Source organism: Cottoperca gobio, chromosome 16 (genome assembly GCF_900634415.1).
Source record: "Cottoperca gobio chromosome 16, fCotGob3.1, whole genome shotgun sequence".
NCBI classification, from domain to species: domain Eukaryota; kingdom Metazoa; phylum Chordata; class Actinopteri; order Perciformes; family Bovichtidae; genus Cottoperca; species Cottoperca gobio.
In genome coordinates this window covers 9,725,102-9,750,020 of record NC_041370.1, presented here as the reverse complement: position 1 = coordinate 9,750,020, position 24,919 = coordinate 9,725,102, and the positions used below count along the sequence as shown (strand labels likewise).

Here is a 24,919-nt window from a genome sequence, read left to right as displayed (position 1 = left end):
TGAGTTTGTTTGCTTTTATTGGACAGCTTGCACACCCTTGCAAATACATCAGTCTCTAATTTTAAGCATAAGATAAAATGCTGGTTAACATCATAACAAGACTAAGATGAAATATTTCACAATAACAACTTTTTTCCAGTCTTTCATTTCCAAATCTGACGTCGGCAATCGTTTGATCAGTATTGATATTGAGTTGGTAGGGGGAAAATGAGTTGGCCAGGAAGTGGTGGTCTGTCAATGATTGGAGAATGTCGGTGGGTGTTGCAATGTTTTCCTTATCGCCATTGGACTTCCTCTCCGCCGCTCAAAGCTGCTGCTACTGCGTATCCAGTCACTTCCATGCACCGAGATACAGCTTTCAGTGACTATCTGTCGTCGTGAGGGGGAGACAAGATGAGGTAATTTTGGGTGTTTTTACTTGGATATATTAGATTTAACTTGGTTCCGACTAAGCCGGTGCTGGCGAAAATATAAGTATTTAAAAGTTACAAATGTTCGGCTTTTTGCAATCAGTTAAAACCGCCCGTTAGCTAACCGTTGTCACTGTCATCTGCGTTAACTTGGATACCACCTCAAACCCTTTAATACATGAGACGTCAAATGGGTTTTTTTAAGTGCATATATGGTGATGTGTAGTAATTTTCAAGAGAATAAAGTTGAAATAGTTCCGTAAATTGGCTTGAATTCAGGTTAAACTGCTAGCCTCTGCTAACTGACAACGGTGTGTTGCTCTTGTCAGGCAGCAGTTTACAGTTGCTACTGTATTCACAACATTAGCTAGCGTTTGCTATCGACTTCATTTAACGTTAGGATTCGTAACTTTTAACACCTTTCGCTTCTTGATAGGTATTTAAAAGACTGCTGCATTTATGAAAATGGCTCTTCAGTTTAGGTGTGCTGTTACTATTAAACTACAGCAAGAGTTAAGTTGTCCAGCAGGCTAACAGCCTGTCCAGCTGCTAGCTAACGTTAGGTGGATGTCATTGGAGAAGTTTAACGTTTAGCTTTTACTTTATATCATCAGGGTTATTAGAATAGCTAGAATCGTTGCTGTTAAGTGTAAGTATCCTAAGTATACTCTTGGGTTCAAAGTATAAAGCTAACCGAAACTTGCCCAAAATACCCCGAAGTCACTCAACAACAGCCTCATTGTGTGGGGGACAAAATTAGCCTGCTGATATTATTTCTGGGTGTCCCCGCCCAGCATTTCAAGGACGTAAGATGCAACAATGGGCATCAGTTTGGTCCTTTTTGTATGTGTTTTATCCAGACGGGACATCAACCAAGTATTGATTGTGTCTGCATCGCAGCTTGCATAATGTTTTCGGCTGTTGTACAACTTGAAAGAAAGATGTGACCAGTTTATTAATTTAGGGTACACCGAAGTCCCACGGTGATAGTAATTGTACTTTGACGCACTAAAGTCTAATTCACTGGACCCTGCTGATATGGAGCTTTGACATTACTGTCTATATACCTGTACATAAGTGTTATGATATTAATAAATTGCACTTTGACATTATTTATATACAGTGAGACCTTTTCAAGTTATATATAGTTACGTTTATGAAATGAGTCCCACACTTGTTTTAACAGACACAATGTTTCAGTGGTGTGTTTGTATCTAATATAGTATGGATTTGTAATGTTTGTTACATTTTTAACAGGCTCAATATAAACATTTCCTTTTTTTGGGGAACCATTTTAGATTGTTGAGTAAGATTGTTCATGCTAATGCAACATCTCTAAAACCCAGTACTATGTAGGTCAGCAATTGGCATAATCTAAATCTTAGATTCAAATTGTGAAAGAGTTGAGGCACTGTTTCCCCAAATCCTGTTACGCAAAAGCCCTATTTAAGAACAATAAAAATACCGACCAGACGTGGTCATTCTCATTCAACCTTTTGTGCAAAAATAATGTGGTGTCTCAGCAAGGCGGTTGAGGATGTCTGACTGTTAGTCATTATGTACAAAGACACGCTTGGAGGTCAAGGGGCACGATGGGTCTTGTATTGCTTCATCCTGTATCCTATAATCTCTTCCTCTTATCATGCCAGCTCTTCTCTGTGTTTGTTCTACAATAATTGTAAAAATTTCAAAAATATTCACCTTTGCACAGTGAAATTCCAGGTGAATTTATATGCATCATTTATTCAATGTATTTAGTTTGGTGTGCATCCTTTAATGTCAATTTCTTACCCATCTTCTCCAACATACTTTTAGGTGGATCACCCATACATTAAAGTTCTGCTATTGTTTTTTCCACCTCTACAATTCATTTATGTCCTCCTCTCTTTCTTCCCTTTCTGTCATGCAGGAACAAAGATCTTTGGGAGGGAACGTGAGACTTGACTCAGGACATTACCATGACATAAATTAAGGAACAACCTGGAGCTGTCTCCTTGTTTGTCTTTTGTTTTGTTTCTGTTTTTTTGTTGTCTAGTCTCCACCTGTCTTACCTAGTGTTAACACTTTTCTTGTGGAGAACAGATAATGAAGTAGTATGCAGGAGTATTTGTTTTGATGAAACTTTATTGTATCACACTACTAATGTCTTCAGGACTGGACTAGTCACTCCTCTTGTCTGCCTCATATCACTGAGATTGAAGACAGCAATAGAGGTATCAAAGGTCTTGAAAAAGCCTGCACTTATCATATCTTTGTGGCATTAATTACACTTGGGCCAGCAATTACCATGCAACATACTCTATGCAGAATTCATCACTTGTGCAGTAATTTAATTTAATTGTTGTAGCCTCCTTGTTTAAACAAGGTGTGTTTGTTTGTCTTATTCATACTTAGTAGATCAGTTTGTCAATGCAACCAAGAGTTTTAGTATTTGTGTAATTATTCGAAGATTTCTTGTAAATGTCGAGGAGCTGCTCAGCTGACTGTTATATTGTTATTGCATGGGCGGCTTTAAGTTGTAATGTAAACTATTTTTTTAACTTATGCAATCTTTGTGAAGAACACTTTTGTTTAAATGACTGATCTTGTAGTGGAAAATATTAATTTTTTTGTTCTGTTGTCTTTGAATATGTTGAAGTATTGCTCACTCATTTTTCCACTGGCAGTAAACTGTATAGGCTAACAGCTCTTCAGATCAAACTATGATGGGAGCTTTCTAACTGTGACACAAAGACTGATCTTAAGCAGTTTATATCTTCACTGGATAAATACTCTAAACAGAAGAATCTTTAAACTGGAAGAAGTTTTTTCTTTTCAAATGAAGACATACTTCTGAAATGGACCGACGGAACAGAAACTCAAAGCTGATTTGTTTTTGTGACATTGTCTCTTGAATCCAAACACTGAAGAAGGAGAATGATTTTGAGGAGATATCAGGGATAAAGCGCTCAGACTGACATTCAGATACATTTTGATTTTCCCTGCAAATCTCAAAGAGCAGCCAGATTCCAGTCTTCAAGCCTCTAACTGTAGAAAATACGTCCATAAAGCTCCAACCTTTTCCTGATAAGCCTTGTCCGCCTCAGCAGATAGGATGCGATCTCCAGAACCGTCCACACCTTCCACAGCAGAAGCCCTCCTTCACGGCCAGTTTGCTAGCTGGGGTTCAGGCAGCACGAGCAACAATAACAGCTGCCCCAACAGCCCTGGTGGTCCGGGAGGACTCTCCCCTGCTGCCTCCCCTACTCCGGCTCCGGTCTCCAACTATGCCTTGACCCTAACCCACACCCACATACATATCCAGCGGCTGTCCCCACGGCCGGGGAAGGAAGCCCGTCTCCTGCTGCCTTTGTCAGAGCTGGTGGGGTGCAGCTGCCCTCGTGCCCCTGCGCCCCCTCTCCTAGTGCTGTACTGGTACCCGCCAGGCAAACGACGGAAAGGGGTGTCTCGGCGCAGGCAGGTGAGGGCCTACCTGGCAGAAAGCAGGTCTGAAGCTGAGAGGTGGTCGGCTGCTGTGCAGTGTTTACTCAGAGGTGTGACCGTCACTGCTGACACTGGTGAGTGTGTGTCCCACTTTCTTGTCCAAATTGGGTGATGTGTGTTAGATAGTGTTACCAGGGTTACCAGGGTTAGTACTAACTCTTATAAGTTTGAAAAATGCTTAATTTTTAACCGTTATGTTTTCAAGGTTAGGAATATGCTTGAATTTAAATATACTCCCTGAAAACTTCAATTGGAACTTCAATTTAATCTAGTGTGTCATCTACATGTACACAATCACTCAAGTAAACCAAAGATCTTTAAATATTTGAAATGAAACAATCCTGTCGTCATATTTGTTTGTTGTCTCCTGGCGTCTCACACCAGACGCGGGGGGGACCGGAGCTAGCTAAGCACTAAATAATCACACTCAAAACATGTGATCAAACTTAATATGAACCTCTGGTAAATAACAAATACACATTGATTGCTGTTAGTATAAGGGAATTTAGAAAACTTAATTTTTGTGCAATTTACGGTAACAATTTAGATATTATGATAAAGGCTCCGAGAGTCTGGAAATCTTTGGTTTAGATATCTTTAAAGTGCTGGAAAGGTGCTTGAATTTTAGTCTTAAAAAGCTGTACAAACCCTGTGTTACAGGCCCATACTGGGGGTGACGGTAGTAGCCCATTAACCTCAATTTACGTATATTTCCTCACTGCAGACTGTTATGACATTAATTGAATGAATTTTCCCTCGCGTGTCGTTTTGTTAAATACAACTTATAGAGAACTTTCCAACACTGTGTTGCTGACACTAAAACCCTAAAAGTTTGCTCTTTTGTATTAATCATCCTGGACATTGATATAATGTGGAGTTACAGTAAACACCTTCATGAAAAGCACAACAAGGTTAGTTTATAATAGATGATAGAGTGATTTACTTTGGGTGACCTTAATGTTTGTCTCTTTGAATACGTTTTGAATTCCTGTTCCAACATGAAACCAGACAATGTTGCCTTATGTAGCCTTGATTTATGCCTCCTTTGTAAATGCTTTCTAAATATAGCTTAATGTCACAATGACCCAAGACCTTTCTGTAAGTACAGCATACATATTTTGTCACTAGGGACACAAATGGTACCAGGAGTAGTTAAGCATTTTAGCAGAGTTATGTAGCAAAACAACAAGGGGGATTAACACTAATGCACGCTAAGAGGCTGTAAGCTTTATTAATCAGAGTATTTCATTTGGATATCTTTTGTTTGTTACATAAAACTACATCTCACATTTATCTAATATCCTTTTTGCTTTTGCCCTTATCTGTCCTGCACACACGGCCTGTATCATTCAGTGTCAAATGTACAAAGACAAAGAGGGTGGGTCTGCTGCAGCTTGCCACCCGTTCCTAAGCGCTGTGTCCCCAGCCTCAATAATCAAACAGATAGCAAGGCCCCGCTCTGTGTTTACGTTTGTGTCTGTGTGTTTTTCTTTTTCTCACTATTACCTTCTGTAGGCGTCACACTTCTTTGCCAGCATCTCCCATCTCTTCCTGTCTCCTTCCTCTTCTTTAGTCATGCTCTTTAACCCTAATTCTCTTTAATATCTATAATTAGTTTTTCTTCATTCATCATTACCTATCATATACCTACCTATCATTTCACTGTCTCCCTCCACCAACAGAGATAAAACATTCATCTTTATTTTTGCTCCTTGTCATGCGCCTGCCTCATTCATACACTTTTGCAGTTCACTCTATTTTTCTCTGTTTCACCCCCAGTTTCTGTTCCACTTCGCTCACATGACATGTCTTCATTTTGTGAGTTTTTATGCTTATGAACATTATAGCTGTGGTTAGCTTGGGTTTCCTCTTGATTTGCTTTAGTGTTGTTTTGTTGCATAATCCAGGATTATCTGAGAAGTGCAGTCATTTCATCTTCCTCCCTGCACCGCTGGCATCTATCTGTAACAAACTAAATCTTAGATAGATTTTCAGAGCTAGAAGCTTTTCAGTCATTCTAAGCTTCATACCTCGGCTGATAAAAGAGTAGATAAGTGTTGCTTCTGCACCCTAGTTGGACAGATAATGAATGATTTATTATTATTTCACCAACCATGTTTTATTTAATTCCTATATTCTGAATGGTTCTTGACATGGATCTGAATCTAAATGTTTAACAGCAGCGCTCTCGAGTGACAGCACTGTGCAGTGTGAAGTGAATCCTGAGAGGTGAAATAAAGGAGGCTCAAATGGTTGAATGCACTCAAAGTCCAGGGTTGGGTAACACTTTGTAATGACAGCTCCCAGTCGGCTTGCTTTGTAATGCAATGAACCTCTAGTTCCTTTCTTTATTCTGGACAAAGACTGCTTGAGTTTTGACTTATTCATGCTCTCCCTTCTTTTTCACACAGAATTTTCAAGAAGTCTGCTACCTCGTCCCAGGCGACTACTATTATTGGTCAATCCTTTCAGTGGGAGAGGCCAGGCAATGCAGTTGTGTCAGACACACATCCTGCCAATGATCAGAGAGGCCAACATCAGCTACAACCTTATACAGACAGGTAACACTCCATGTGCAAAGACACAATCAGAAATACTTTATTGATCCCCAGGGGGAATTGGTTTACATTACAGTTGCTCCCATCTTAGAATATAAATGTCTATAAACTTAATACAATTATAAGAAACATTGAAATAAGTTTGTAAACATGTGTATTATACTACAATGTATAACAACAATAAATATGGAAAATTAGAACTAAGAAATATGTCAAATAAAAATATATTACAACAGTTTAGATAAGAGTATTACTGAAAAATGGGATCTGTGATTAAGTGTGGATCCCATTTTTCAGCATTATTATTATTTAGATACATACAGTATATAACATACATATATAACCGATGTTAACTTAATGAATCTGTCTCAGAGCGTCAGAACCATGCCAGAGAGCTTATCAGAGAGATATCGCTCACAGAGTGGGATGGCATCATCATTATCTCTGGAGACGGCCTGCTGCATGAGGTGTGTAATGCATTTGTTCGTGGGCTAAGCATGGTGGAATTCATGGGTATGTTCAAGGGGACAAATTATATAACTGTGAAGATATTTATTGTGTGTTTTTATACATACAGCTTAAACTGTGTCCACTGATATGATTTTTAGAATTCTCTGTTCTGTGTTCCTGCAGGTAATTAATGGGCTGATGGAGCGTCCTGATTGGGAACAAGCAATAAAAACACCTGTCGGCATTCTTCCCTGTGGCTCCGGGAATGCACTGGCTGGCTCCATCAACCACCATGCAGGGTAAGCATGTATCTCATATCTGTAAAGGTGGATAAAAAAAGGTGTCTTTTTTTAGTTGAATGTTGTTTTCCAACCCAATGGGAATTTGAAAGTGTTAAACTAGACACTCAGCTCTGTGAACACAAAAGGTTGTCATATATCTTCTCTTTATTTAACTTTGCAACTCCTTTTTCAATCTCCATGTTTCTTTTCCACTCTCTGTGATTTTCTCTGAACTAAGAAAATCCCAGACCTGTTTGCTGATCATATGTGCCGTTAAATTAAGGTTAAGTTGTTGTACAGACAGTAGACATTTAAAAATAGTTCATGAGCTCAGCATTATTAGGTTTTCCCGCCCGAGTCAAGCTCTGTCACATTTAACATTCCATTTTGCAAAACTTTGTCTGTCCAATGCCAAAATGTTACTTTTTTTCCAAGCATACATAGATTCAAAGATCATGATACAATATGTGGTTTTTATTTATTTTCATTACACAGAATCAGATTAACCTAATTCAAAACTCGCAAGTTGTTGTGTAGTTGTGTCTTATCTTCTAACTAAAGAGGACAATGTTGCTGTTTGTGTCGTCACCTTACGTAATTGTTGTCTAGACCTAGTTATCTCTGCATATCGGAAGGACTTTGTATTGCCCCTTTGTTTGTACAGTTATCTCCTAAGCTTTACTGAGAGCAGGTGTTGTTGTCTTCTTTATATCTCCCTCAGGTATGACATGTGCCTTCGGGAGCCCCTTCTTTTGAATTGCTGCTTTTTGCTCTGTCGAGGCGGTGTCCGACCCATGGATGTGATCTCTGTGACAACAAGTCCTCCTCCCTCCATCAACAGTCGTACTGCAGCAGCCAGGAGACTGTTTTCTTTCCTTTCTGTTGCCTGGGGCTTTGTGTCCGATGTGGATATTGAGAGTGAGAGGTGGGTGTGTAACTGCTTAAACTCTAAGAACATCTGTTGGCTTTGTTCATCCTGCAATATCATTTAGCAATAAATAGCAGCCCTTGTGTATCAATTCAGTTAACAGAGATGTCTGCCTCACACAGTTGGATTTAATCCTTATTTGAATATAAAAGGAGAACTATTTTAGTTGACTCTGTCTCAACAAATGTTAGAAAACCACCAAGTCTTTTTAAAACTTTCCAGGCTTTCCCTTCAGGTTTTACATTATCTTTTCATTTGATATACATCTTTTCTTATTCCAGGTATCGTGGCCTGGGCTCAGCTCGCTTCACTCTGGGCACCCTGGTGCGCATAGCTTCTCTTCGATCCTACAAGGGTCGTCTATCCTACCTGCCTCCCTCTATTAACACCACATCACCAGACACCACACCTCCTCCGCCAAGGAGACCCCTCTCCCGCAGTATCACAGAAGGCCTGGACGACTTCTGTCGAACGCCCATCCATCGCACCTGCTCTGACATGGGCATCAGCGAACAGAGGAGCCTGCGTAAGGGTGAGGTGGAGAGGGAAAAAGAGGAGAGGCAGAGAGAAAGGGAGAGAAGAAGGGAGAGGGCTAGGGGAGGAGGATCTGGCGTGGTGAGAGCAAGCAGCCTGGCAGAGGACAGAGAGAGGGAGATGGAAGCAGAAGAGAGGAGGTCAGGGACATGTTCGGAGAGCTCAGAATCAATTGAAAGGGAAGACTGCAATATGGGAAGGGCAGAAAGATTGGCGGGGATCAAGGATGAAAGGGAAGACGAGGGAAGGGTAGAGGAAGACTCCAGTGAGATGGAGGAGGGGGATAGGGGGAAGAATGGGGAAGGAAGTGGTGGTTCTGCAGAGGGGGAGAGAGTGTTGCATGCAAGAGATCTGGGAGAGAGCTGTGGGGTCGACATGGGGCGAGAGGCAGACGAAGAGCCAGAGGGTTGTCTCACTTTCCAAGATGATCTTCATGAGGCCAGACAGTCACGAAGGAAGAATTCAGCCCCTTCAAGCCAGATAGCCAACGCTCTCTTCAACCAGCCTCTCAGTCGGGAGGCGGACGCAGATTCTAGCACGTCATACGGGGTCGAGGACATGGATCTGAATGGAACCTACTACCAGAAAGAACCCTTCCACCTGGACGCTGCTCGTGAGCGATCTCTCACCATCTCCTCTCCCTTTCGTCACTCTCCCTTCTCCTACAAGCCCAAGACCCTGGACCAAAACCAGAATGCCTCCCGGCCAAGGCCCCTCTCTCTTCTCCAGCACTCCCACTCAAACTCCCTCCCCCCTAAACTTCCCTCCCTCTCGCTGTCTCTTTCTCCCACTCCCCCATCTTCCCCTTCATGTGCCTCCCCACACTCTTCATCCTACCTCGTCCCCCGTCCTAACACCCCAAATTCCACCTCGCCCTCACCCTCTCTACGCACACCGTCCTCATCTTTTAACTTTGACATTGCCGAGCCAGCAGGACCCCAGAAGAACCGTCCTTTCGTCTCACTGCCTTTTAATACCCCTAGGGATGACTTGTTACCCCCCCTCGACCAAGCCCTTCCCACAAGAGACTGGGTCACCATTGAAGGGGACTTTGTCCTGGTCCTGGCCCTTTATCAGTCCCACCTTGGGGCTGATCTTCATGCTGCACCCCAGGCCAGGTTTGACGATGGGCTGATCCACCTGACCTTTGTGCGGGCGGGGATCTCCAGAGCCACTCTACTGAGACTGTTCTTTGCCATGGAAAGAGGAACCCACCACTCCGTCAGCTCGCCGTATGTGAGCCACATCACCTGCAAGGCCTTCAGGCTGCAGCCTCTGTCTACACGGGGGACACTTACTGTGGATGGAGAACTGGTGCCCTATGGGCCTCTTCAAGCGCAGGTCAGAAAGACTTGATACTTACTGAATGTACTTATGAAGTGCTGTGATCTGACTGTAGGTGATGGGATAGGGTGTGACACTTAGTTTGCTAAAGTTAGGGGTTCTGATTCCCTTTTCATCAGGGGGTTTCAAAGTCTGAGACTGTAGTCTTCCCCTCAGACAAAGCTTGGAAAAAGTCAAGCCCTCCTCCCCCCATGAGATCATGATTATGTTATTTTATCCCAGAGACACTCAACAATTGAGCCAAAATAGCCTAATATTGCTCTTTGACATAACTTTAGACTACACCAAATACATAAACTGTATTAGTTTCTGACTCTGGAAAAGGTTTAGAAACAATACAATACCCCAAAACTAATGTATTTCTGAAATATTTACCCAAATCACACACATTTAGGCTATTCTATGTGATCTTCTTTGGATAACCAATTTAATATCTTTCCACTACCATTCACTGAGCCCCTCTGAAAACCTCTGCTCTAGATCCACGGAGACATGAAGCACATGCTCATGTAGCTGTAAAAGGACCGTGCCAGTGATAGTGATTTGATTGTGGTTGATGTTTTTAATTTGGTTTTGACCTACGATGAATAACAGTAATAACTCAACAATGCTGCAGAGTTATTTTAATGAGTTAATGTGAGATTTATCATTGGTAATAATCTTATTTTGTGATCTCTCAATATTTCACAGGTTCACCCTTCCATGGCTCGTCTCATCGTTGGTGACTCTGGAGTGCAGATTACCAGATTCTAATCAGGGATTGGTTGAGCAGATTGGTGGAAACGGCACTCTACTGAATTATGTAATCTGTGTTTGTCATCTTTACTCTGAAAGAGAGGGCACAGTATCTGAGAGACTTTAAATAGCCTGGATTGCAGAAACTGCTTTTCTGGGGTTTAATGAAAGGGATAACCCACCGAGTCACGCATCATTGGAGCATGACTGCAGGGATTAATAGCGAATTTGAAAATGGATGAAAAATGCGCCTCATTGCACAGCTGTTGGATTACGCTCAGCGTACCCTGAGAAGCATGAAAACTGCACAGCCTGGGATAGTAAGAGGGAAGAACAATCGAATGTTTAGGGACGTTTTTGTGTGCAGATAGTGCATGTGTTGGATGTATACGTAGTAGTATGCATGCAGAGAAGCACTACCTGAATTTTGCCTTTCAGTGAGATGGAAAGAAATCAGATTAAAACAGAGAAAGTTGTTCTTAAACATGAAATGCTATAAAAATGACATTGAGATTCACTCAGACCAACAGGCCATTACAATTGGCCCCAACCCTTTATCTTCAACCCCACCCTAAGGTCCAAATGTTTGAGTATAAAAACTTCCGTCCATGAAAGGAATGCCTTATCTGACACTGGACAGTAACAGTTGTACCTTTGCCCTTATTGCTCTTACTTATATAAGAAACCCAAATATTCTTAATCTCTGTCCACCTATCATAGCGTCCGTCCACTACATCAAAGCAAAGCTACGCTTATATACTTAGACATACTAGTAGAGCCACCTAACTACTTTTATCTTTGAGCACACTACTCTCCACTGTTTGAAGCATCTGTGGAGAAATGTACACTTTAATGACTCAATGTAGCGCAGCGAGATCAAGCTTTTCAGGGTCATTATATAAGTAGGAGCAGAAGAACCGTTGAGCGGTGACCATTACTGATATCTTTACATAATCTGCCTGTTTTTCTTCGCCAGTGAATGCACGATGATGGTGTCAATGATATCACACGTTGCAACATATTGAACATAAAAATGTCTGAACGAAGCAAGCTTCTTTGTCAGTGGATCACTATCTCTGAGTAATCATCTTTGGAAGCGTAGAGGACATTTCATGCCTCTTTTAGGTAGTAAGTAGTGCATTCATTTTGCACAATAGCTGCAGTTGAAGCAGCACAAGCAAAATCACAGCAAGAGAATTCTTTGTAACCTTTAGATACATCTACAGAGTAACGCAGAATCTGATACAATGCTTTGATCTAGAAATGGATGCACTAGTATTAATAGCCGAGTCCAGATACTATAATAAATGGATCACATTACAGTTTAGTCTAGACTGAAACAAATGTAATGTCTCAATTTGAACAGCTGTTGAAAGGTAGGACTGACTGATTACAAAATCATTCAGTAACTTTTAAATCCTGCCATAGAGGCAAACAAGGGCACTAAACACTAAAATCCAGCAGCTCTGTGTTGTCACATCAGACTTTTGATCAAGAGATAAATAGAATGGAGGTTAAACTACTTTCACTGTGAGAAATCATCCAGCAGCAGAGCTGATATTAAGTGATAGATTGGGTTTGAAATGTAAAATATCTTGAGAACTTTTTCCAAATTATGATTTGTCCTTAGTGAAGTGAAACAGCAGATGTTGGAGCTCGTACTAGGAATTGTCATGTTTTATAAATACATTTCTGAAATGTTATAATAAAACCTACTGATATGGTGTGGACACAGGATAAATCAATAGCATGTGCAGTGTATCAATCAGTAAGATCATGTGCCGCCTGCTTGGGTCATCGTCAACATACTGTATGTCTCGGTCATGCCTGGACAACTCAATGCCTTTGTATAATAAGCCTGTAAATTCTGGCTGTTGATCATGAACTGTTAAAACCTGACTGCAGAAAATGGAGTAAAACCTTTTGCTCACCAGGCCTTTATTTTTATTCTTCTATTTTTGTATTTATTTCCTCTGAGTGCACAATGCAGCTAGTCTACCACAACACTGTGCTTACACAGCTACACAATGTTAATTCAACATTTTGAGCCGAGGCTTGCAACAGTACCAAATAGAAGAATTTATATACACTTTGAATGGAGTTTTTTGTCAAAAAGTTTACCTTCCTAAACGTTTTGTCGTTTATGACCTTAGCTCGGTGTTATAGACCAATTTGATATGTCGGGGTATATAACCCCTCAATTGATAATGCCATTAAGATTGGTGTAGTGGACTGCCTGAAATGAAATTGTAATTATTACTAAAATCATGTGAATATATGAAATATATACATACACAATGTACAGTTAATAGTTAAATGTCGTTTTGAATAAATGTAACTTGATAGGTTTGTCTGGAGAAAATCTACTGTACTTTGGTACACAGCAGTGTGTCTTTATATTTATAAAATACAGTCAGAAGTGTTCTTGTGATTTCAAGAGAGATTTTAAAATTAAATTTGAAATGACAATATTGCCAGAAATGTCAAGTAATAACAAGATTAAAATAGAAAAGTACAATTCATAAAATCAAGAAAATAAATCACAATTTTAAATAAATAAAATATAATTTTCAAAACAACTACCCATTGATTAAAACATAGGTTGCCTCCACTCCTCTCAATCACGGTAAACTAATAAACAAAGCAGATTAATAGCTGTAAAAAAAGTTGAACTTTAACCCATGTCTCCTGCGTAAATACATCTTTAGGTTCCAACGCCCCAGAGGAAATAAAATCCTTCACTTAGGCAGTTAAATGAGCATGTAACTCAAATCAACCCAACAAACGGAAATATGTTCTCCTTTAAAGCTGTAAGTACAACATGAATGTAGTTAATGTGTAGATATGTTCTCATCTACCTATGTCAACATTTAGGGAACTGGGGATTTAGATCCAATATTTAGAAAATATGCACATTTATACATAGTATTCTAGATTGGTCAGTAGTAGTTAAGTTTCACATGTTCTTCCTCAGCAGACGCCCAGTTGTCGCAGAACATTTTCAAACAAGATCAAAAGCTCCAGGACAGCAACTAGATCGACCTTCAGGTGCGATTGTATTGTCAACTGCTGTTTCCTAGGTCAAGAATTAACTTTCAGTTGAGCCAACGTGGATTAGAAGTCGTTAAAAATGGAGATCTACCATTCCATGAAGACTGAGCAAACTCCACCTGCTGATGAAGACAATCTGGTGCAATCAAAAGCACCAGAACAGCTACCAAACGGACATTGTGGTGAGATTAATTTGTCAAATAGACCAACCTGATTAACTGTCTGACTTTCAGACTTTTGATGTCTTGCAATGGCTGACCTCACTCTAAATAAAATGATTTTAAATTAAAAACTACAAAATCTAATTTAGAAAAATGTATCTTTATTAAATGTTCTTCTTAGCTACCTGGAAACATGCAGACATTTCAGAGAATTTCTTACAAAATGTAAAAGTTAACAGTACTGTTTTTTTATTTATTTGAATTATTATTTTTCAATAATAAAAAAATATAAAATGACAAAATAAAACAGACAGGCAAGGATAATTGTGGGAAGGAAAAGCACAACAGAAGTAACACATGTAGCAAAGATAAACATGAACATCCAAGTGAGACTGAAGAGTAAAAAAATGCATTTTTATAAAGAAATAATAATAAAGAAATTATAGCCAACTCTTAAAATGTATTTAGAAATGTACCCCTCTAACTACAGGAAGAATGAGAAAGGTGTGTGAACAGCATAAATGATCACACTAACCCATCACCGTTTAACAATTGTACTTGTTCCCCAACTGCCGTTTATGAATTGATGTCAAACTTTATCTTTGCATTAATAAATATGAGTTTGAAAAATATTTATATTGATGTAACTAATATATTGAAAGAGAAGTTATCTCACAAAAATATTAGGAACACACAGTTCTGCTACTGTAACTTCATGTAGATGTTTTTAGTTTTCCTTATTTAATGAATAGTTAGAGAAAGAATAGAACATCTTGATAAATATGTATCAATAACAAGCTTAAGGAAGTGTCTTTCAATATATTGCATAGAATAAACTGGTAAAACTTGTGTTTTTATTATTCAAACTAAATATTGATTATTATTGTGAGTATGTATTTTTTCAATGTATATATACAATAATGTTCTGGATTGATGTAGCTAACTTTCTAAAAACAAATATATATATTTTTTAAAGAATGATGAAATGAAAATGTTTGATGAAATGCTAAGATAAGATAAGTTTGAGATAACATGCTGTATAGATACAAATATTTATTATTTTTGGAAAATTCCATACTCATAAGAAGAAATGGTCAGTAACTAAGGCAACTTTCCTGCACTTTATTAACAAACTTAAACAATGATTGTGTGACAAGTGATTGTATTTTGAAAAACAGCTGACCGGAAGTAGTCTACTCGAAAATCAGACACTGTTTCCGGTGTCGCCACCTTCTTTGTCTCCGGCCCAACATTTCGACACCAGGGGTTGCCTATTTTTCCCCTTTAGTTTTGAGGATATATTTACACATATATCCTTAGTTTTCTGATATTGAATGACAGTCGACTCTGAAATATTTATGCCTAAAAGTAAAGCACCAAAAATGGATGAACTGGACTACAGTAAGTTTGCTTACTAATGCGCTATTTGCATACCGCTAGCTAGCTGTGGCTAGTTATAGCTAGTGGCTCAGTTTATTTGCTCAGGTGTGACATAGTAGTCATTCCGTTAAATACCTATATGAAAATGATTGACCATATACATTTTGAAAAAGTATGGGTGTACACGTTAACCAAATGTTGGTTAAAATAAGCCACAAAGATGCATTAGCTTAGACTGAGGCCAACTAAATATTGATTAATTTCTCTGTGTGCTCGGAGCTAACATTGCAGCTAATTCGGTGGGCATTTAACACCCTGACTAGCCTCCAAGTTACACAAGAGCTTGTTAAAAGTGGGCATTGCTTATTAAAACCGTCCACCTCATGTAGTCAGTAGCTCGGCTGCTGTATTATGAATCAAACCGTGCAGTTGATCCAGACTGTGGGCGTGGTTGGTGGTGTTTAATAGCAGCTGTTTGTTTATGCAGACTAAACATACTGATTTTAGAGGCTTTGGGTGATCACGAGCTGCTTCTTTCAGCTCTATATATAGTTTTAAAGTGTCATCACGATATTTTGTGCAAAATACAAACTAAAAACTGGCAATTTTGAAATTAACTTCAGTCTCTTACCACAAACTAGTCTTCGAAGTGACAATTAAGTTCAATCAACATCTCTCTAAAACATTTAAAAGATAAACTGAATATTATAACATTAAGTTCAGGGCTGGCCTATTAGTACTGACTTAGATGTAAAATGTCAATTGGTTGTTAAAGTCCAGACGTTTATTTGCACGGTCAGCTTAGTTATAGAACCGCATATTTTACAAATGTTATTTGATATTTAGACAAAACATGTAGAGTTATGTTTTGGCAAATACCCTTTTTAGAAAATTACGACACATCTTTAAATTCGCTGAAATTCCTGAAAAGATAGATTATTAAAATGTCGATATATCACCCAGCCATCCATTTTAATGTCATCTTTAACTACCTCCCTTCAAATAGTGTTGATAGAATTGCTTTTGTCAAGGTATTCATGCCACAAAATGATATTAATTGTACTTTATCCTTCTGTAAACATCACCTAAATATATTGCTGTTTTACCTGTACCAACACAGTGCCGTTGCACTTGATCTTTGGTTCTGCCCTCATCCAATATTTTATCAAATGAATGATGGAGCAGCATTCAGATTCAATATCACAGTCCCTCACTGAACACTTTTCACAGGGACTACCTCTGACATGACAAAGAATTGTTCTTAATAAAGTTACCAACTGTATCTTATAAGGAAGATGTTTGGAAGTGTGATTTATTGTTGGTAGTGTAACTTTGATTTAAAATTAATAGGCTTTTATCTTTACAAAAGATAGAGAAGTATGTTTTGTATTCACCTTTGATAACGTCAGTTACGACGCCACTTCTCCCACTCCTCTCCATTGTCAGATATTGATGAAAGGAGTGAGTCATAACCAATTTGAGAAACAATGCAATTCTCAAAATAGTTGTACTTGATGTCTTCTTATATTAATAATAAAGACACAGTCTGCCTTTATGTTTTAGGTCACACTTACCATTTGTTATTTCTGCAGCAGCAGCAGTATTAATGGAGTCATTCTTCTTGTCTTCCCTTACAGTCCCAGTAGACCTGAGCCCAGAGGAGCGCTCTGAGCTGGAGGACATCCGCAGGAGGAAGGGCGTCCTGCTGCAGGAGATCCAGAGGCTCAGAGAGGAATTAAGAGAGGCAATTTTGGAGGTTGAGGGACTGGAGACCAGCACAGAGGGCAGGTAATAAGAAAATGCAGTGTAACATTGCTACAATTCTCTAAATCATATCAGATTTGGCATTCTTGCACAGCCAAAATGACAAGAGTTAGCTTTCTTGATCGCCACAATATGCACATATTTTTATTCAACGTTTCCAAAAACAATATTATTTTCAGTAAGTCAACTTTATCACGTTGTTCACTGTGATTGGTCCCCTTTTTAATTTGTTATCGGGCCATATTTCTTTTGTTCGGAACTTCCTGCCATCCATGTTCATCTTTTAAATGCTTCATATATTATTGCACAACAACAAGTGCTGTGGATCTTTAGTTGACATTATAATGTTGTTGATGATGGATATTGATTCATTGATAAATTGCCATTGTTTAAGGTCAAGTAATATAAAAGTAATTATGTTATGGATTATTGTTTTAATATATATATATATATATATATATATATATATATATATATATATATATATATATATATATATATATATATATATATATATATATAGTTAACAATTTATTGCCTAAAGTGATATTATTTTAGCTTTCGACTTCAATTAAATGCTATTTATAACAGCTTGAAGCACAGCAATGTATCATTGTTAAATAAGATGTTCAAATTATTGATAAGGAGATGTGATGTGAATACTGCAACGGCCTTTCTTTCTTACATTTTACATTTGTGCTCGCTGCAGTAAAACTCTCCAGAAAAGCAGGCACGTGGCGATGGGAAGGAAGAAATTCAACATGGACCCCAAAAAGGTAAAACTTCAACACTTGTACATGTCGTCTCTGTCTTCACTCTGTCTTGCTGTTTGGTGACGTACTCTTCCTCCTGTCTTCAGGGCATTGTGTTTCTGGTGGAGAACGAGCTGCTCAGACACACTACAGAGGACATCTCTCAGTTCCTCTACAAAGGAGAGGGTCTCAACAAGACTGCTATAGGAGACTACCTTGGAGAAAGGTGCTTGTTCTCAAAATACCGTCTGTCCCTTTTCTCCTTTTTGTATCAGCCATTTTAAACTGTGATCTCTCTGCTGCTGTTCTGCAGGGACGACTTCAACCTCAAAGTTCTTCAAGCTTTCGTTGACCTCCATGAGTTTACTGATCTCAACCTCGTCCAGGCCCTCAGGTAAACTGCGTCCGTTTGGCGTTTTGTTTTGTTTTGAATAGAGTCCTGGCATTCTCTGGAAAATAAACCTTCTCCGCAGAGGAAACTCTCATTGTCACTTCAGGTTTAGGGGGGGGAACAATTCTGCAAGAGAGCAGGAGTGACTGTATAACTCTGCGTTGATTGCCAAATTTGTCGTCTCTGACTTGACCTAAACCTCGACCTGTTTTCTGCAGACAATTCCTGTGGAGTTTCCGTTTACCTGGTGAAGCTCAGAAGATTGACAGAATGATGGAGGCCTTTGCTCAGAGATACTGCCACTGCAACCCCGGCGTCTTCCAGAGCACTGGTAAACACGTTGCACTGCGTTTAATGTAGGGTAATCTGATTCTTTGACGTGTGTGTGTGTGTGTGTGTGTGTGTGTGTGTGTGTGTGTGTGTGTATATGTGTGTTAGCTGTCCCCTTAAATCAAGCTTCATTTTCCTCTGATGGATCACAGGAAGGGGTACTTCCCAGAAGCTGTGCACTTAGACAAACAACAAGCCCCTTACCAGAAATGACAAATGATATGAAAGCCTGCAGATTCTCCCAATTTGTTGCTTTTCAGTAAAACCATTTTGTCTTTTCATTAATGATTTCCTTAAGTTGTTTGAGGTGAGGTGAGGTTCAGTAATTCCAGACTTTTTGTTTTCAGAAAGAGTGATAGTAGAAGTAGAAAGTTATATATTTTTTAATCTGGGTCAAAACCAAGTGTAGGGCTGTACCGAAAGTCAAAAATAAGCATTCAAATGTTGATTTAGAATTGAAGTCTTATGAATGAAGCTTTAAACTATGAAATACAGACTGAACCAATTGTTATCTGTGATACTGGAGTAAATCTGTTCTATCATTGACGTTTTTGGGCAGAACAAAACTCAATTCGCTGCATTCTCTTGCATCTCTCTCCTTTTCGCAGACACATGTTACGTGCTGTCCTTTGCCATCATTATGCTGAACACAAGCCTCCACAACCCAAATGTGAGGGACAAACCTGGAGTGGACCGTTTCATCTCGATGAACCGAGGCATCAACGAGGGTGGAGACCTGCCGGAGGACCTGCTCAGAGTACGACGAGCTCCACGTAGTTTTTCTTTGGAGATTGCTAAGTGACGATCAAAATGAACACAGGAAAGAGGTTGTTAGTAAGCTTATTTTTCTATCTTATTCCAGAATCTATACGAAAGCATTAAAAATGAGCCCTTCAAGATTCCAGAGGACGACGGCAACGACCTGACGCACACCTTCTTCAACCCGGACAGAGAGGGCTGGCTTCTCAAACTTGGTGAGATGATGCCATTGAGGCCTTTCTGCTTTGTTGTGGCGTTCTTCTCCCCTACATGTCGGCTTTAATACTGATCTTATACAATAAAACAAATCCAGTCTCTCAATGTTACAGATGTCAGGATTGTAAATATTCATAGAGTGATATGTTGTGTATGCCAGTGTACTTTGTTCTCACTTGAGGCTTTGTGCTATGATGAACCCGACCTCCTGTCTCTGAGGTTTGCTGGCTCTTTGCCTCCACTTGAATAGTCAGCTCACTGTGCTGTGGCATTTGGACATTGCCATAGCATGATGGTGAACAAGAGACTCACTTTCTTGCCTCATGGCAGTCTAAAAATCTGATTGTTTTCTTTTGCATGGCGGGGCCTGTGATCTCTGTGTCACTAATATAATCTCTTTCTCTTCCTCATCTGTGTGTCTCTCTTTCTCTATTTGTCCTCTGTCTTCCTCTAAATTCTCCGGTCCCTTTTTGTCTCTGCTTCTTCCCTGCGATTTCCACCCTCTACTGCCGCTGCTTGTTTTCTCAGGAGGTATGTACTGACAGTTGTTGTAGTTCTAAAGAATTAGCCACGTCGTTAACTGTAAGAATGTAGAAATGATAAAATAGTACCGATTCAACTTTGACCCGCTACGGGAATCTTTTCCCACTCTTCTCACTCATCATCATGACTGTGTTCTTGTGTTTCAGGGGGACGCGTGAAAACCTGGAAGCGGCGATGGTTCATTCTCACAGACAACTGCCTTTATTACTTTGAATACACCACAGTAAGTCTTTGTGTCCACATGCAACTTTTGAGTGAATTTGACATTGCCATTCATCCGGAGCATTAAACTGTCCCAACATGATGTTGTTGCTGTATTCACATTGGCTTTTCTGAGAAAAAATAAATAGGATTAGTTGTATTGTTGTGTTATCTTGCAATAAAATGTGGTAACGTTCGGATTGCAAGGCCGCTGGAGAATTTTGATTGTTCGTTAGAGCTTATTTAGAGCCTAGGAGTAAACTCTGGAATTCCCATTGGCAGTATCTGCAAGGAAGTTGGGCTACTCAACTCCAGGATTAGATGCATAACTGTGTTAATCCCCAGAAGACAAACTGGTTTGGTTGCAAATTCACAATAGTAACAAAAGAGTAACAAGTCAGACCTCAGGTCACAAGAGACGACATATGAAAGACCTACTAAACAAAACATTCCAGGAGGACGAGTGTTGGTCAGGATCCCACCTAGCTAAAAAGTTCAACAATGAATGAGGAATTGATCACTCGTTCATTCTCGCACTCTCAATTATCTATTGGGAGTGAATCAAACAAATAAAACGCATTAAAACATTTGAATGTTGCAGTGACTGTTTCTAACCTGCTGTGATTGTGTGTTTCACTAACAGGATAAGGAACCGCGAGGTATCATTCCCTTGGAAAACCTTAGCATCCGTGAGGTAGAAGACCCAAGAAAACCTGTAAGTTTGCATTGTTGCTGAACAAATGCAATTATCATAATATCATGTGATTGTTTATGTAAACTCTTTTCTTTACCTTTCTCCCAACAGAACTGCTTTGAGCTGTACATCCCCAACAACCGTGGTCAGCTGATTAAAGCATGTAAGACGGAAGCTGATGGGAGAGTGGTGGAAGGAAACCACAACGTTTACCGTATCTCCGCCCCCACACCTGAGGAGAAGGACGAATGGATCCACAGCATCAAGTATGGAAATGGAGGATAACATTACAGGGAAAGTGGGGGTAGTGGTAGACCAGTGAGAAATGTTTATAATAAACTGTGTAGCCAAAACACAAACACATTCACAGATCAACCTTTTTGAAGTGATGCACCAGGGTTAAGGGCCTAATTTAAAAAATCCTAACTGAATGGTGCCTTTTTGTAGTTGTATATTTTTATAATCCACATCACTCATTAGTGTTTCTTTTTTTTTCTATACAGATCTGCTGTCAGTGTTGATCCCTTCTACGAAATGCTCGCTGCCAGGAAGAAACGTATATCACTGAAGAAGAAGGAGGAACAACCGTAGAGTATTCCCATCATTCTCTAGCTGTCTTCCTTTGTCCTTCTCATCCCTCCTTCCAACATGGGACACATGTTTTCATCGCTGCTCCTCACTCCTTGTCCACAAGTTTAGTTGCTCCTCTTTCCCCCTGTCCCCAAACACATCCTCTCCCCGGTATGAGGACTCCTTGCTATCCTGTCTCCCAGACTTTTGAAAAGCCTTTTTCAGAGTGATGCGCTCCCCCGCCGTGGCTGCCTCTTGTTTCTTATACTACTGCTGTTATACACAACCTGACACACTACAGCCAGAGCACACCGTCTGTCGTCTTCTCACCACATTCCTCTCTTGTTCGGCATTAAGTGAACTGTGAAACGTGGCTAAGACCATATCCACACTAATGTTGGTGATTTAAAAAAACTAATCCAGTTCCAGTTTTGGCATTTTATCTATATTTTGCCAACTTCTCAAAACTGTTCACCAAATGTGGACAAACGCAGGAGAAATGGAGGATTTAAAAAGGCTGTTATTGTCATGATCTCGGGCATCTTAATTAATTTTGGAAAATATTCTTCTTTCCTACTTCCTCATTATTGCTCCGCATTTAATATTTCTCTATATGTACGCCAGCCTTTTAGACTACTCTGAAAATGTTGGTGTGGACTGAAGTCTTCCATCTTTCTTAAATCTATCTGCGTTAGTGTGAATATGGTCTTATTCAGGGCAGCAAGCAGCTTCAGTTCTCGTGGAGTCGTCTTTCACATTTATTGATGCTGCCTCAATGAGAAATTGCCTTCCTTGATTGTGCTTACCCCAGAACAAAATGTGAATTCACTATTCAAACACTAACAAAGTTTATTTTTAGCTAAAGGACCAGTGTGTAGGATTTAGACGGATCTGTTGGCGGAAGTAGAATATAATATTCACTAGTGTATGATCATCTCTCGTCTCAGGTTCATTGTGCTTTCGTTCGTTTAGGATGAGCCCTTCATATCTACACGAGGAGCAGGTCTGCTGGCTCTAGAGAGGGCTTTTCTCATTCTTACGTTGAAATGGTAGCTTGTATTTTGAGGCGCACTGAAGGAAGAAGGGGAATATGTGATAGCTGGTGGTTGCTGGCTAAACATTTTGTGTTGTGAAAAGTTTGAGAACCCGCATTTTGACCAATTGACGATCATACTTAGTATTTAGTAGAAATAAAAAGCTAAGGAGCCTGAATCTAGTTGTCAAAGAAGCGAAAACAGCATTAAATCAAACACACTGGACCTTTAACGTTCGTCAGAGGAATCAGTTGAAGTCAACGCAGCAAATGATTTCAGACTACTGAGATGTGCCCCTTGCTTCCTATACTACTGTTAATGGCTGTGACACATTACTACTGTCAGATACTGTAACCATTATTTGAGGAAAATGTCACTGTTCATTACTGTTTGCCAATTTACTGTCTGATCTTTAATTACGAGGCAGAAGGGTTTGCTTTACTTGCAGTATTAACGGAGACAGCAATTTCTCTCCTTCCAGATAGCTTCTTGTTTCAGCTCACTGAGACGATCTCTTTGTTCTTCAGCATGTTTCTTTACATGCTTGAGCAATAGCTGTAGGCTTGTTTACAAATCCTGTACAACACTATACTGAGTAACGAGCACATTCTCGCATGCCACAAATCATTTTGTTCTTGCTCACCACCACAAGATGAACATCGACATCTCTCTCACAACAAGTAATAACTCTAAGACATTCAACTGTTAGAGCCTGGTCTGTCCGCTATAGTGAGTTTCAAGAAATCACAAAGGCAGCTCATTACAATGTATACTTTTTGTAAATAGATGTTAGCATATTTGTTTACGATACACATAGAAATGATTTTAATTTATTCTTTATCTTTTGTTAAAATCTGATTTTTGTACGAGCTACTGTAGGACTGCATGTTGATAAACTGCGGCGTCGGTTGTAGGTACTGATGCATCTGTGTGCACTGATTTGAAAAGTGTTAGTGTTCCCTGTTGATATAGAAAGATTGCATTTAATATGGAAGTTGATTTATGCATAGAGTAAATTGTCTTAATCTTAGTTATTTTGAAAAATAAGATATTTAGGAGATGTTTAGAAGTCTGACTTATCTCTTTTGGAGTAAACTAGACTATAAAGCACAAGCAGCAAAGTCTCACACTGTAAAACTAACATCACGTTTGATTCAATGGCTGCCCAGTGTCCACTTGAAGTGTAAGTAAGCTATTCACAAACTGAAATAGATTTTTTTCATCATACCACGGTGATGGAAATGAAGAGACAACAAAACAAGGAACACTAACAAAGCTTTGATTCATTATATAATAGTACAAATATTCAGATGTAATGAATCAGTAACAAGTTTAGATTTGTGTCCAGTGATAGACATTTGCTTGACATCCAGTTCATAAACATATTACTAGTAGTTTATTGAATTGGCATTTTTTAGATGGTAGTGAAAATAATTGTCTACTGCACTTTATCAATTTTAGCATTTTGGAGAAAATGCTGTTACTTTGACTGACAATACTCCAATACTCTGTAGCACCCTCTACTGGTGATCTCACACTGCAATATGCTGAAGGATGAACCATGAACTGTACAAATGATCATGTTTGAAGCTGAATGGAGTTTTATCTCTGTGATCAGAACAGACACAGCAAGTGATTGGTCCTTCAAATAACAGATTTAGGATTGCCTTTTACTCTCCTACTTTATCAAACTGACAAAGGCCTAACTTCATACCTCCATGTTGGTGCGTCTACACAACACATGGACTGTAGGCCTTCCCTTTCTGGGTATTCTTGAAGTGCAAAGTTGCCAAAAACAAAACAGTTGGGACAACAAATGTTTCCAATAAAACAAAAATAATGAACACTGAAATGATCAGACTGAAACTGGGCCTCTGTTTCTGATTCCACTTCTTTCAGAAAATGTGTTTATTTTGTATTTATTTATTTTTATTTACTGTTAAGGTGACGATGGATTGATCATCTGTAAATGTAGCAAAAGCAACACCACGATACATTGGTGCCAGTAAACTACTGTGTAAAAATAAAAGGTAAACCGAGATGATGGATTGCTGTATGTGTTTTTTGTTTTTTCTTCTAAAAACCAGATATTACACATTTGCCATAAGGGGTTTCACAATCTGTACAACATACAACACCTTCTATCCTTAGACCCTCAATTATGTTAAAGAAAACCTCATGTGCGACATCTGGGAGGTTAAGTTGTTTGTTTTATCCACGGATAAAACCTGTCAAAGTTTGATCTGCTGGCGGCCTTGGATTAAAAGTCTTTGTATCACTAGTCATTTGTATTCATCATCTGAGCACCATGGATATTTGTTCTACATGTCATGGACCGGTACAGACATTC

At 39.3% G+C, this 24,919-nt stretch overlaps 2 protein-coding genes across 2 annotated transcripts; both read left to right on the top strand.

The window, feature by feature from the left end:
- The first annotated feature begins 303 nt into the window (after positions 1–303).
- On the top strand, positions 304–12,812 carry sphk2 (sphingosine kinase 2). Its single transcript, XM_029452614.1, has 8 exons — positions 304–398; positions 2,320–3,967; positions 6,305–6,454; positions 6,824–6,918; positions 7,085–7,200; positions 7,904–8,107; positions 8,392–9,985; positions 10,679–12,812. Exons 2-8 carry the CDS (start codon positions 3,505–3,507, stop codon positions 10,739–10,741), a joined length of 2,685 nt encoding a protein of 894 aa, XP_029308474.1. The 5' UTR covers positions 304–398; positions 2,320–3,504; the 3' UTR covers positions 10,742–12,812.
- A 2,322-nt stretch (positions 12,813–15,134) lies between these two features.
- Positions 15,135–24,610, top strand: cyth2 (cytohesin 2). The gene is made up of 12 exons (XM_029452615.1): positions 15,135–15,336; positions 16,953–17,103; positions 17,789–17,855; positions 17,939–18,057; positions 18,145–18,225; positions 18,441–18,553; positions 19,161–19,309; positions 19,415–19,526; positions 20,217–20,293; positions 20,915–20,986; positions 21,077–21,231; positions 21,469–24,610. Exons 1-12 carry the CDS (start codon positions 15,270–15,272, stop codon positions 21,554–21,556), a joined length of 1,251 nt encoding a protein of 416 aa, XP_029308475.1. The 5' UTR covers positions 15,135–15,269; the 3' UTR covers positions 21,557–24,610.
- Positions 24,611–24,919: the final 309 nt, after the last annotated feature.

What these genes read in the sequence shown, in the direction of transcription:
- sphk2 (XM_029452614.1), top strand. Translation starts at nt 3,505, where the DNA reads ATGCGATCTCCAGAACCGTCCACACCTTCCACAGCAGAAGCCCTCCTT. An exon ending in GACCGTCACTGCTGACACTG is followed by an intron (nt 3,968 to 6,304) that starts GTGAGTGTGTGT and finishes TTTTTCACACAG; the next exon opens with AATTTTCAAGAAGTCTGCTA. An exon ending in ATGGGCCTCTTCAAGCGCAG is followed by an intron (nt 9,986 to 10,678) that starts GTCAGAAAGACT and finishes AATATTTCACAG; the next exon opens with GTTCACCCTTCCATGGCTCG.
- cyth2 (XM_029452615.1), top strand. Translation starts at nt 15,270, where the DNA reads ATGACAGTCGACTCTGAAATATTTATGCCTAAAAGTAAAGCACCAAAA. An exon ending in GAGACCAGCACAGAGGGCAG is followed by an intron (nt 17,104 to 17,788) that starts GTAATAAGAAAA and finishes TGCTCGCTGCAG; the next exon opens with TAAAACTCTCCAGAAAAGCA. An exon ending in GAATGGATCCACAGCATCAA is followed by an intron (nt 21,232 to 21,468) that starts GTATGGAAATGG and finishes TTTTCTATACAG; the next exon opens with ATCTGCTGTCAGTGTTGATC.